Source organism: Aquarana catesbeiana, linkage group LG02 (genome assembly GCF_042186555.1).
Source record: "Aquarana catesbeiana isolate 2022-GZ linkage group LG02, ASM4218655v1, whole genome shotgun sequence".
NCBI lineage: Eukaryota > Metazoa > Chordata > Amphibia > Anura > Ranidae > Aquarana > Aquarana catesbeiana.
Window position 1 is genome coordinate 315229842 of NC_133325.1, and position 12712 is coordinate 315242553.

At 44.3% G+C, this 12712-nt stretch overlaps 1 protein-coding gene across 2 annotated transcripts in view; it reads left to right on the forward strand.

The window, feature by feature from the left end:
• The window catches only part of LOC141127879 (septin-10-like), a 93030-nt gene that overhangs the window by 66903 nt on the left and 13415 nt on the right, over nt 1-12712 (forward strand). For both annotated transcript variants that reach the window (XM_073614741.1, XM_073614742.1), the window contains exon 8: nt 843-1011. In XM_073614741.1, coding sequence (XP_073470842.1) covers nt 843-1011 — 169 coding nt within the window. The remainder of the gene's footprint in view (nt 1-842; nt 1012-12712) is intronic.

A 12712-nucleotide genomic window follows, 5' to 3' on the forward strand; every position in this document is an offset into this window, starting at 1 on the left:
CTGTATCTACCTGGAAACTTTTCATTACATCATAAAGTAGTTAAAAATATTTAAAAAATTACTTTTCACTTGATGAAAACCTGTGTTATCCTGTACGCATTAGGATTTGTTGGACCCTTAGAAGTCTCTTACAGATTTGACAGCTTGGCTGACAAAGCAGTGGTAATTTAAACCCATCAATTATGTTGTGTAATTAAATCTCTACAGCAAGCTAATGATTTTCCATGCTGATCCTTCATTAGGTCAAATTAGGTGAACAGTCCAGCAGTGAACTCAGTGTACAGACTACTGTCTACTGTTAGAATAATTACTACTTTTTATTTCACCTTGATTGTGTTTTCTTTTGATTCCATATTTGAAAAAAGCTGGATTCTTTGTATTAAAGCTGATCTCCATGTTTTATTTAACGTTACATCGTTTGTTTGGGCCAAGTTGTTCCAAGTGAACTATTTACTTCACTAACAGATGCAGTGCTGTAAAAATGTATGTAGCCTCAGCTGTGTTCCAGCAGGAGGAGAGGAACTTCCCATCCCATAACCAGGACAAATCGGGTTGGGCAGAAGTGTAGCTCAGCCATTCACAGGGAGCTTTGCATTCTATGAATGATGACAAAGCTTCCTCTGATTGGCTGAGATGGTGATGTCACCCATCTGCCTCAGCCAATCAGAGGAAGCTTTGCATTAGTTCATAGAATACAAAGCTCCCTGTGACTGGCTAGCAGCGCTCAACCCAACTCCATTTACTTTGTGATAGCAGGGACGGGAAGTTCCCATCCCACAGGCAGGAATACAGCACTGTATACAGCTCTGTATATAATCACTTTTCTGTTCTTCACCATCTAGTGGAAAATGAGAATCACTGTGATTTTGTGAAGCTTCGTGAGATGTTGATTTGCACTAATATGGAGGACCTGAGGGAACAGACTCACAATAGACATTATGAACTGTATCGACGCTGCAAGTTAGAGGAAATGGGATTTCAAGACCTGGGTCCTGGAGATAAGCCTGTAAGGTAGGTTGCTGTCTTTTTCATTCAGTCATCCCGTATATTTATATGATCTGTTTTGGAGTAATATTATTGTAATGTGATTGGCAATTCTAGCTTCAAACTGAGGACCATGCAGCAATGGGGTCCCAAGTTGTAATCCTGGCGAGAACACTATCTGCAAGGAGTTTGCGTGGGTTTCCTCTATGTACTATGGTTTCCTCCCACACTGCACACATGCTGGTTGATTAATTGGCTCCTGTTCAAAAAAAAATTATCCCTAGTATATGTATGTGTGCATGTAAGATACGGACCTTGGATTGAAAGCTCATTGAGATCAGGGACTAATTTGCATGTACTGGCTGATGTGAATATGTAAATTGTTGCCACTGTATAACTACCTATAATACAAAAATGTTTACAGTGTCTAAAACTAAATTACATGACTGATTTCAAAAGCAATTTTCTCTCATCTGTGCAATCCAACAAGCTACATTTCTAATCTAATGGTATTAATACAGATAAAACCTAATCAAATACCACAGTTGCTGTCACATGATGGGAAATGGGTTACCTGGGCACAGGGCCCATGCAAAGCATGCAGGGAAATGTCTGGGTTATGGTTTGTGGCCTCACCCTGCACCTGTTGCTTGCACAGCTGTTTGGGACTGTGCTCCGCTGAGTCAGCCTTGCTAGGAATTTTAGTGATTGTTTTCTCAGAGCTGGCACAAATGGAAATAATAAACTAGTGCTTTGGTACTACACTGTAACTAAGGGAAAGCTAATTCTTTAGCCTAGGGTTTGCTGACTGGAATTTCTGTTCCATGTAGTTGATACTAGTAAAAATGAAGGAACTGAGGCATAGATATTTGAATAAGTAGCTAAACAGGTAAGGTTGAAGTTAAAGGGGGTACGGAGTCTTTATAATGTTTCTGTGCATGTAATCCATTTAATATAAATCATCATATAGATAGTGTTTCTCAATCTTTTTTCAGTTGCGGCAGCCTTTGGGCTTGTTTACATTTGCAGTTGGGCAGCTATAAAAACATGCAGTAAAGTCACATTTTTACCACTCCCCCCTTAAAGGGGTTGCAAACCCTCTTGTTTTTTCACCTTAATGCATCCTATGCATTAAGGTGAAAAAACACCTGGCAGTGATCGTCCCCCCAGCCCCCCTGTGTTTCTTACCTGGAACGTGACCCCCGGGGGGCGGGGCTGAGTCCTGCATTCGGCCTCTATGGACGCTGAATGCTGGACTCTGGAGCGCTCCCGCAAGGTACTCCCCAGGGAGAGCGCTTCTCCCAGGGGGTTATCTGATGTGGGGAGGAGCCACGAGAGCAGGTTTTTGGCCACTCTGTACAAAATGAGCTGCACGGTGGAGGTATGTATGATATGTATGTTATTTTAACCGCTTGGCATCCGCGCTATAGCCGAATGACGGCTACAGCGCGGACCTACATTCCCGGGAGGACGTCATATGACGTCCTCCCCTGTGCACGCTCCCTGCGCGCGCCCTGCAGGGCGCGCGCCGGGCGCGTTGTGATCACCGAGTCACTGAGACTCGGCTGATCACCGATCTATGTAAGGGGCTGGTCCCGGCCCCTTACCATGTGATCAGCTGTCAGCCAATGACAGCTGATCACATGATGTAAACAAAAGATCGGTAATCGGTTTTTTTTTTTACTCACGCTGACAGCGCGAGTAGAAAAAAAAGCCGATCACCGGATCGGATGTGAGGGACATCGGTCCCCAAGTGGAAGAGGCACATCTGCCTCATCAGTGCCCAATAAAAGTGCCACCTAATAGTGCCCACAGTGCCACCTAATAGTGCCCACAGTGCCACCTAACAGTGCCCACAGTGCCACCTAACAGTGCCCACAGTGCCACCTAACAGTGCCCACAAGTACCACCTATCAGTGCCCACAAGTACCACCTATCAATGCCCACCTGTAGTGCCAATCAGTGCCACCTGCCAGTGCTGCCCATCACTGCCACCCATCAGTGCCCATCACTGCCACCCATCAGTGCCCATCACTGCCGCCTATCAGTGCCCATCACTGCCGCCTCATCAGCGTACATCAATGAAGGAAAAAAATTACCCGTTTAAAATTTTTTAAAACAAAATATAAAAAAATAAACTTTTTTTTTAAAAAAAATTCAGTTTTTTACATTTTTTTAATAAAAAGTAAAAACCGCAGAGGTGATCAAATACCACCAAAAGAAAGCTCTATTTGTGGTGAAAAAATGATAAAAATTTCATTTGGGTACAGTGTTGTATGACCGCGCAATTGTCATTCAAAGTGCGTCAGCGCCCAAAGCTGAAAATTGGTCTGGATAGGAGGGGGGTTTAAGTGCCCGGTAAGCAAGTGGTTAAAAAAAACAAACCCTTACAATCACTTTAAGTTGGAACGGGAACGTCCAGGGGTGTACACACACTAAGTCCAAAGTGCTTTGTGCGTGGGTATCTTTTCAGAGGAGCGGCAGTTGTTGCTGCTAGTGTAGAGTAGACGTTCCCTTAAACAGATTCGTTCCCCATCTGCCTGGTGGATCGGATCGAATGGCAGTTGGGTATAAACGGACAGAATAAAGGTGGATAAAGCACCTAGACCTGATGGCATCCACCCATGGATCCTAAAAGAATTGAGCTCTGTAATTTCAAAGCCATTGTATCTAATTTTTAGGGACTCATTAATGACGGGAATAGTACCACTGGATTGGCGCAGGGCGAACGTGCTGCCTATATTTAAAAAGGGATCAAAGTCTTTACTAAGTAACTATAGACCTGTTAGTTTAACTTCTATAATCGAGAAGATACTGGAGCATTTAATAAAAGACCACATAGACGAGTTCTTGCTGGAAAAAAACATTTTAAGCAACAGACAGCATGGGTTCATGAAAGACAGAAGTTGTCAGACAAACCTGATTTCTTTTTATGAATATGTAGTTAAAACCTTGGACAGAGGGGTGGCAGTGCACGTGGTATACTTGGATTTTGCAAAAGCGATCGATACAGTTCCGCACACACGACTCATGTGTAAGGTAAAGTCTACAGGCTTGGAAATATCAGTTTGTTAAATGGATAGAAAACTGGCTAAAAGACAGAATTCAGAGAGTAGTGGTTAATTATTCTTACTCTGAATGGTCTAGGGTTATCAGTGGTGTACCCCAAGGTTCAGTGCTGGGACCCTTACTCTTTAATATCTTTATAAATGATATTGGGTCTGGGATCAAAAGTAACATTTCTGTCTTTGCAGATGACACCAAGCTATGCAGTGTAATAACGTCCTTACAGGATGTCTCCAATTTACAAGCTGACCTCAGTGCACTGTCTAATTGGGCATCTATGTGGCAGATGAGGTTTAATGTTGAGAAATGTAAAGTTATGCACTTGAGGGCTAAGAATATGCATGCATCATACATACTAGGGGGAGTACAACTGGGGGAATCTGTAGTGGAGAAGGATCTGGGGGTTTTGGTAGATCATAAGCTCAATAATAACATGCAATCCCAAGCTGCGGTTTCCAAAGCGAGCAAAGTCCTTTCTTGTATTAAGAGAGGTATGGACTCCAGAGAGAGAGATATCATTTTGCTCCTGTTCAAATCATTAATAAGACCTCATCTGGAATATGCAGTTCAGTTTTGGGCACCAGCTCTCAAAAAGGATATCGGGGAACTGGAGAAAGTGCAGAGAAGGGCAACCAAACTGATAAAAGGCATGGAGGAGTTCAGCTATGAGGAAAGATTAGAGGAACTGAATTTATTCAGTCTTGAGAAGAGGAGAATAAGGGGGGATATGATCAACATGTTCAAATATATAACGGGTCCATATAGTGAACTTGGTGTTGATTATTCACTTTATGGTCAACACAGAGGACAAGGGGGCACTCTTTACGCCTAGAGGAAAAGAGATTTAATCTCCAAATACGGAAAGGATTCTTCAAAGTAATAGCTGTGAAAATGTGGAATAGACTCCCGCCAGAGGTGGATTTTGGCCAGCTCTGTAGATTGCTTTAAGAAAGGCCTGGATACTTTCCTAAATGTACATATTATAACTGGGTACTAGCATTTATAGGTAAAGTTGATCCAGGAAAAAAGCCTCTTGGGGGATCAGGAAGGATTTTTTCCCCCTGCTGTAGCAAATTGGAGCATGCTCTGCTGGGGTTTTTTGCCTTCCTCTGGATCAACTGTGGGTATAGAATTGGGTATATTGGATTGTACGATATTATTATTTATTTATTTTTTTTTTTTTAATGGTTGAACTGGATGTGTCTTTTTTCAACCTAACTATGTAACTATGTAAAAGGCCCTTTTCACACTAGCAGAACGATCGGATCCGTCAGTTTTTCAAGTGGACCCGATCAAACCCTCCAGTCCCCTCTATGGAGAAGTGGGTGTCAATGGATATGTGTCTGTTGACACCCTCCCGACATCTGATCGTATTCACTAAAAACAGATTAGTTCCCCATCTGCCTGGTGGATCGGATCGAATGGCAGTTGGGTATAAACGGACAGGCAGTCAGTTTACATCCAAATACTCATAGAGGAGAGTGGACTGTGTCCGCTTATGCAGAGCCAACACAGACCAGCCATCTGCCTGCTAAGCAGGGATCAGCGGACAGATTCCCCACTGAGCATGCGGACTCCATTGGAGCCTGCATCGTGTGTAAAGAGCCTAAGAGTATGCAAAATCCTAAGTCTAAGTTGTAGAAAAACGTATATGTTACTTATCAACGGGAAACCTAAGTCTGGCACAATGCACACAACCGCATTATTGAAATTGGCTTCACATCAAAGCCTCTCCATCAGATTCCCCCTACACTAAGTCTTGTCATCACATCAGAATCGCCCCACCCACCATCACAGAGCCCCCCAATCACACAGTTTCCACTTCACATCAGGGCCCTACATTTTGGCTCCTGCAGCACGGTTGAAGGCGGGAGGTGGAGCAGTCTGGAGGAACCAGACTTCCGTACTCTCCTAAATGCTAGGGGGTGTCCCCGTATGCTGTCTGCCCTGGATCCGCATCATGAGTTGCCAACATTATAGCGAAGTGACGCTGATCCACGGCAAACTGGGTCCTCTGAGGGGGAACCTAAGTGGCACCATGGTTGAGAAAAGCTTGTTTCTGTGTGTGGTTTGAAATGATGTGAGAACATTGGACACCCATATTTGCACAAGACATATTCAGACTGTACTTTGATGATCCTCTCATCCACCAAATGTTAGGAGTCAGGGTTTGTATGACTGAAAATAATAGACTGTCTGCAGTCCTGTGACATGAATCCTAAAATGCTTTTGGTTACAGAGACCAAGAGATCTTTTGTTTAGGCCTGGTCACATAAGAGAACTCAGCAGTGATTTTTTTTTTCCCTTATTCATGCTAGTCAAGAGACTTTTCTTACTTAAAGAGGTGTTCTGCTCCCCCCCCCCAAACGAAAAATTAAAAGTCAGCCGCTACAAATACTGTAGCTGTTGACTTTTAATATTAGGACACTTACCTGTCCAGGGTTCCCGCGATGTCGGCACCCCAGCCGATTATCGGATCAGCGGTCGGGTGCTGCCGCCGCCTTATCTATTAAGGGGAACCGGCAGTGAAGCCTTTGTGTTTCACAGCCGGTCCCCTCGCGCTGCACTTTATAATTGGCCTGGTGGCGGAGGAGGGGGGACCTGTCAAACTGAAAGGTACCAAATGTGGCATTGGAGGGAGGGAGAAAGCAGAAAAGCGGAAGTTTCACTTTTGAGTGGAACTCCACTTTAACATGATTGTTTGGTTTTTTATGTTTTCGTGGTTTTCATGTGTTGTCAGTTGGTTAATGTGAAGTGTGGATTTTCATGATAGGTCCACTTTAAGTATCAAGAGTGAGATATGTGTTTGTGTTTAGTAGCAGACAGGAATCTGGGCATGCATTTTACTGGCTGAGCAAAGGGCCGATACAAATGGGTGACCAAGCTTTCTGTTTCAAATTAGGATCTGTGGTGTAGGGGGTTGTACAGCTGTTTCATTCACCATTTTGTCTGGTTTCTAGTTTGGCCATTAGAGCTAAGGGGAGACCTGTTTTTTAGAGCTGTTAATTGCAGTCCATTCCTGCGTGTCACAAACATATGTTCCACGTGTACATTCACTGGCTTTGCCCTGGAGCTTCCACTCCTGTACTTAGATGCGTAATTCACAACATCTTTACAGCTTGGATTCAGGCCGAACAATCTGATAAATAATAAAACCTGTGTTTTAAATAAAACATAGTCTTTTGTCTTTTTGTAATGGAGAGTTCTCTGCTAAGGGTGACTTTTTTGATTAATTTGTAGAACGGTACAGTACATTGTCATGAGTGGTAAAGAAGCTCATATCCATGGTAAGGAAGGTTGTGAAAACGTTCCGTTCGGTATCCTAGAACAGTGGTCTCCAAACTGTGGCCCCTTGGCGGGATGTGGCCCTTTGCATGCCTTTATCTGGCCCTAGGGGAACTAGTCCTCCCTCTGATACAAGGCACTATTTCTACCAATGACTGCACACCATTTCTTCCACTGACCCCCAAGGATGGGACACTATTCCTTCCACTGACACCAGTGATGGGACGCCACTCCTCCTACTGATACCAATGATGGGACGCCATTCCTCCTACTGATACCAATGATGGGACGCCATTCCTCCTACTGACACCAATGATGGGACGCCATTCCTCCTACTGACACCAATGATGGGATGCGATTCCTCCCACTGACACCATTAACAGGATACCGTTCCTCCCACTGACACCAATGACGGGACACCGTTCCTCCCACTGATACCAATGATGGGACACCGTTCCTCCCACTGATACCAATGACGGGACACCGTTCCTCCCACTGATAGCAATGACGGGACACCGTTCCTCCCACTGATAGCAATGACGGGACACCGTTCCTCCCACTGATAGCAATGACGGGACACCGTTCCTCCCACTGATAGCAATGACGGGACACCGTTCCTCCCACTGATAGCAATGACGGGACACCGTTCCTCCCACTGATACCAATGACGGGACACCGTTCCTCCCACTGATACCAATGACGGGACACCGTTCCTCCCACTGATACCAATGACGGGACACCGTTCCTCCCACTGATACCAATGACGGGACACCGTTCCTCCCACTGATACCCATGACGGGACACCGTTCCTCCCACTGATACCAATGACGGGACACCGTTCCTCCCACTGATACCAATGACGGGACACCGTTCCTCCCACTGACACCAATGACGGGACACCGTTCCTCCCACTGACACCAATGACGGGACACCGTTCCTCCCACTGACACCAATGACGGAACACCGTTCCTCCCACTGACACCAATGACGGGACACCGTTCCTCCCACTGACACCAATGACGGGACACCGTTCCTCCCACTGACACCAATGACGGGACACCGTTCCTCCCACTGACACCAATGACGGGACACCGTTCCTCCCACTGATACCAATGACGGGACACCGTTCCTCCCACTGATACCAATGACGGGACACCGTTCCTCCCACTGATACCAATGACGAGACACCGTTCCTCCCACTGATACCAATGACGGGACACCGTTCCTCCCACTGATACCAATGACGGGACACCGTTCCTCCCACTGACACCAATGACTGAACACCGTTCCTCCCACTGACACCAATGACGGGGAAAACCATTCCTCCCACTGACACCAATGACGGGACACCGTTCCTCCCACTGACACCAATGACGGGACACCGTTCCTCCCACTGATACCAATGACGGGACACCGTTCCTCCCACTGATACCAATGACGGGACACCGTTCCTCCCACTGATACCAATGACGGGACACCGTTCCTCCCACTGATACCAATGACGGGACACCGTTCCTCCCACTGATACCAACATTACAAACACAGCAGAAGCAACAAAGACGTTTACATACAATTTCATTAAACCATTTAGGTAAAACATGGTTAGATCAAGAGAAAAATGAGGAAGTAAGCTTGTAAGAACAGTCAAAATGGTATGCCTCCCATTTAACAACAATAGGGAGATTGGAGGGTGGGGAAAAATGTGTGATCCTAACGGCTATCAAATTGGTGAAAGGGAAAATAGTGACGACATAGGGAAAGATGGTTTGGCTTTAGGATATAGGATAGGTAGTTTTAAAAGATAGGGAGGGTTGTAAAATGATTAAACAGGCGAAGCCAAGGGTTTAAGAGGGCCTAAGAGGGAGGGCAGTTCTCAGCTGTATTTAATATAGCCCAAGAAATCTCTAAATGGCTGTGAGTCTTTTATATATAATCCAAGCTGACCAAATATTTCAAAATCTTACTGTGGTATCTCGGTCAGGGGTCATTGGTTGTTCCACGTGCATTATACAATTTAGGCAGCCCATAGATAATACAGCTTTTTTCATTCAACCAGCGGGTTGAATGAGAAAAACTGACCCAATTTCCCCCATCCACACATCCTCCCGCTGAGCTATTGTATTCTGACAGTGGGGAGACTCCCCCGCTGTCAGAATACACTGATCAGCATTGCAGGGAAAATCCGACAGGGCAGTTGTACAGAAGTTGATCGATCAACTTCTGTACAACCACAGTGCCCATACATGGATCAAAATTCAACTGGTCCCTGCTAAACTGGCCGAATTTCAATCCATGTATGGCCAGCTTAAGTGACCTCAGACACTCAAGCAGATTAGGGACCTGAGACAACTTGGGGTCTATTTATAAAACAATTTGCTGTGTGGATGCCTTAGCATTTGCACAGCCATCACAAATAATCTCTGTAATATGTCTTACTGTTTATTTCCTATGATAATCAGCTCCATCTAGTGGTCAGAATGTGGTATTTTATGGAAATATCTCAATCATTAGCCAATAGATAGAGCTGAATATCATAGGTAAGAAACATATTTGACACAAATACTGTGATTTTTGTGCAAGACATTTTTTATCACTGAATGCCTAAAGTACCTTGGTATTTCCTGACAAGCAGAAAACATAAATAATCAATGTTAACAATGCATAAACTAGTATTATGCATTGTTAACATTGAAATGATATCACTCACTGTCTTTGTGGTGACTTGGCTGCATTATTGGCTATTTTTTTTTTTTTGTTTTGTTTCAGGAAATAGATTATTTTAGAATTAGGAAATCGGTTACAGCATATTTTAAAGGGAATCTGCTTCCTAAGCAGTTTTGCACAGCAGTGAAATAAAGTTCTCAGGATGGCTTTATGGGGGCCTATATCCTGTTTACTTCTCTTTGGCCTGAATTAGTGCTGCTGTCTCCACCCCTGTGATACATGCTACCAACAGTAATTATATACTTTCCTTGCCATTGTCATCCTTCATCGCTGTATGTGTTTGTTAATTTTTCTGTGATGCATATTCCTCTAACAGCTTCCTCTATTGGAATTTGAATGTCTTCAGTTGTAATGGAGGACGACTATGCAATTAACTGAATGTCTAGTCTTTGGGCCTACCGTGTAATATTGACAAAGCATCTTTCCATCTGTTCAAGTTATGTCAAGGTTCCAATTGCTTATCTAGATCAGGGGTCTCCAAACTTTTTAAACAAAGGACCAGTTTACTGTCCTGCATACTTTAGGGGGCCGAACTGTGGCCAGTGTGAGAAGAAAATGTTCTGGTGTCAGTGGGATTAAACAATGCACTGCTATTGGTATTGGGGGTAGTAATACTGCCCAATCATTGATATCACTGGGAGAAATAGTGTCCCATTGTTGGTGTCATTGAGAGGAATATTGTCCCATTGTTGATGTCAGTGGGAGGTATAGTGCCCCATCATTGATATTACAGGGAGGAATAGTGCCCTATCATTGGTGTCAGTTGGAAAAATAGTGCCTCAACGTTGGTGTCACTGGGAGGAATAGTGCCCCATCGTTGACATCAGTGGAAGGAATTATGCCTCGCTGTTTGTGCCAGTGGGAGGAATAGTGCCCCATCATTAGTATCTGTGGGAGGAATAGTGCCCTATTGTTGGTGTCAGTGGGAGGAATAGTGTCCCATCGTTGGTATCAGTGGGAGGAATAGTGCCCCATCATTGGTATCAGTGGAAGGAATAGTGCCCCATCATTGGTATCAGTGGGAGGAATAGTGCTCTATTATTGGTATCAGTGGAAGGAATAGTGCCCTATTATTGATATCAGTGGGAAGAATAGTGCCCCATTATTGATATCAGTGAGAGGAATAGTGCCCCATAGTTGGTATCAGTGGGAGGAATAGTGCCCCATTGTTGGTATCAGTGGGAGAAATAGTGTCCCATCATTGGTATCAGTGGGAGGAATAGTGTCCCATCATTGGGAGGAATAGTGCCACATCATTGGTATCAGTGGGAGGAATAGTGCCCCATATTTGGTGGAGAGTAAGAGGATTAATGCCCCATTGTTACTGACAATCAGGGAAATAATCCCCCCAAGAGCCGGATAAAAGCAAGCAAAGGGCCACATACAGCCCCCAGACCGCAGTTTAGAGGCCACTGGTCTAGACAATTGTAGTGGCAGTCTAGCATATTGAGATACACAGAACTGTATGCCTATCAGTAGTGGTTAGTGATGTATATATTTGACTGCCAGTCACACTACAGGAATTCAAATGCTAGCCACCTGCTGAAACAAGAGCTATCTTATGCATCCTATGCTGTACTCCTTTTATTGTTTAGAACATCTGATCCCCCTGATATCCTTACAAGTCTTAATTACAGGTTTGTTTGACTAGAATGATAAATAGGTGTGACCTCTGCACTTTTGGGACACTGACAGCATTCCTGACATAGTTATGTGTTAGACCCTTAACACTTTTACAGCTGTGCTACACATAGTTTTTTACTGCCTGACCTGGCTACAAGACCAAGGTGAGATGAGAGGTTGCAAATCTGGCAATGGGCTTGATTTACTAAAGGCAAATGAGACATTCAGTTTGCAATGAAATCTCCACTTTGCAAGGGCATTTTCCCTTTGCTTAGTGCAGCCTTTCCCAACCACTGGGCTGTCTAGGTTTTTCAGGGGTGCTCGCAAACTATGATACTAACAATGGTGTAACCGTATATATGCAGCATAACAGAAGTGAACTTCCTGTTGTAGCACATATATACACTCACCGGCCACTTTATTAGGTACACCTTTCTAGTACCAGGTTGGACCCTCTTTTGCCTCCAGAACTGCCTTCATTTTTTGTGGCATAGATTCAACAAGGTGATGGAAACATTCCTCAGAGATTTTGATACATATTGACATGATAGAGTCACGCAGTTGCTACAGATTTCTCAGCTGCACATCCATGATGCTAATTTCCTGTACCACCACATCCCAAAGATGATCTATTGGATTGAGATCTGGTGACTGTGGAGGCCATTGGAGTACAGAACTTATTGTGATGTGTCAAGAGGCCAGTGGTGAGATGATTTGAGCTTTGTGACATGGTGCATTATTCTGCTGGAAGTAGCCATCAGAAGATGGGTACACTGTAGTTATAAAGGGATGGACATGGTCAGCAACTAGGCCGTGGTGTTTAAATGATGCTCAGTTGATACTAAGGGGCCCAAAGTGTGCCAAGCAAATATCCCACACACCATTACACCACCACCAGCCTGAACCATTGACACAAGTCAGGATGGATCCATGCTTTTATGTTATTTACTCCAGTGTTGTCAGTGTGTGTTAGGTGCAAAAAGAAGGTGTTCTATTTAGTGACAGTGTGTTTAGGTTGGGGAAATAAAGC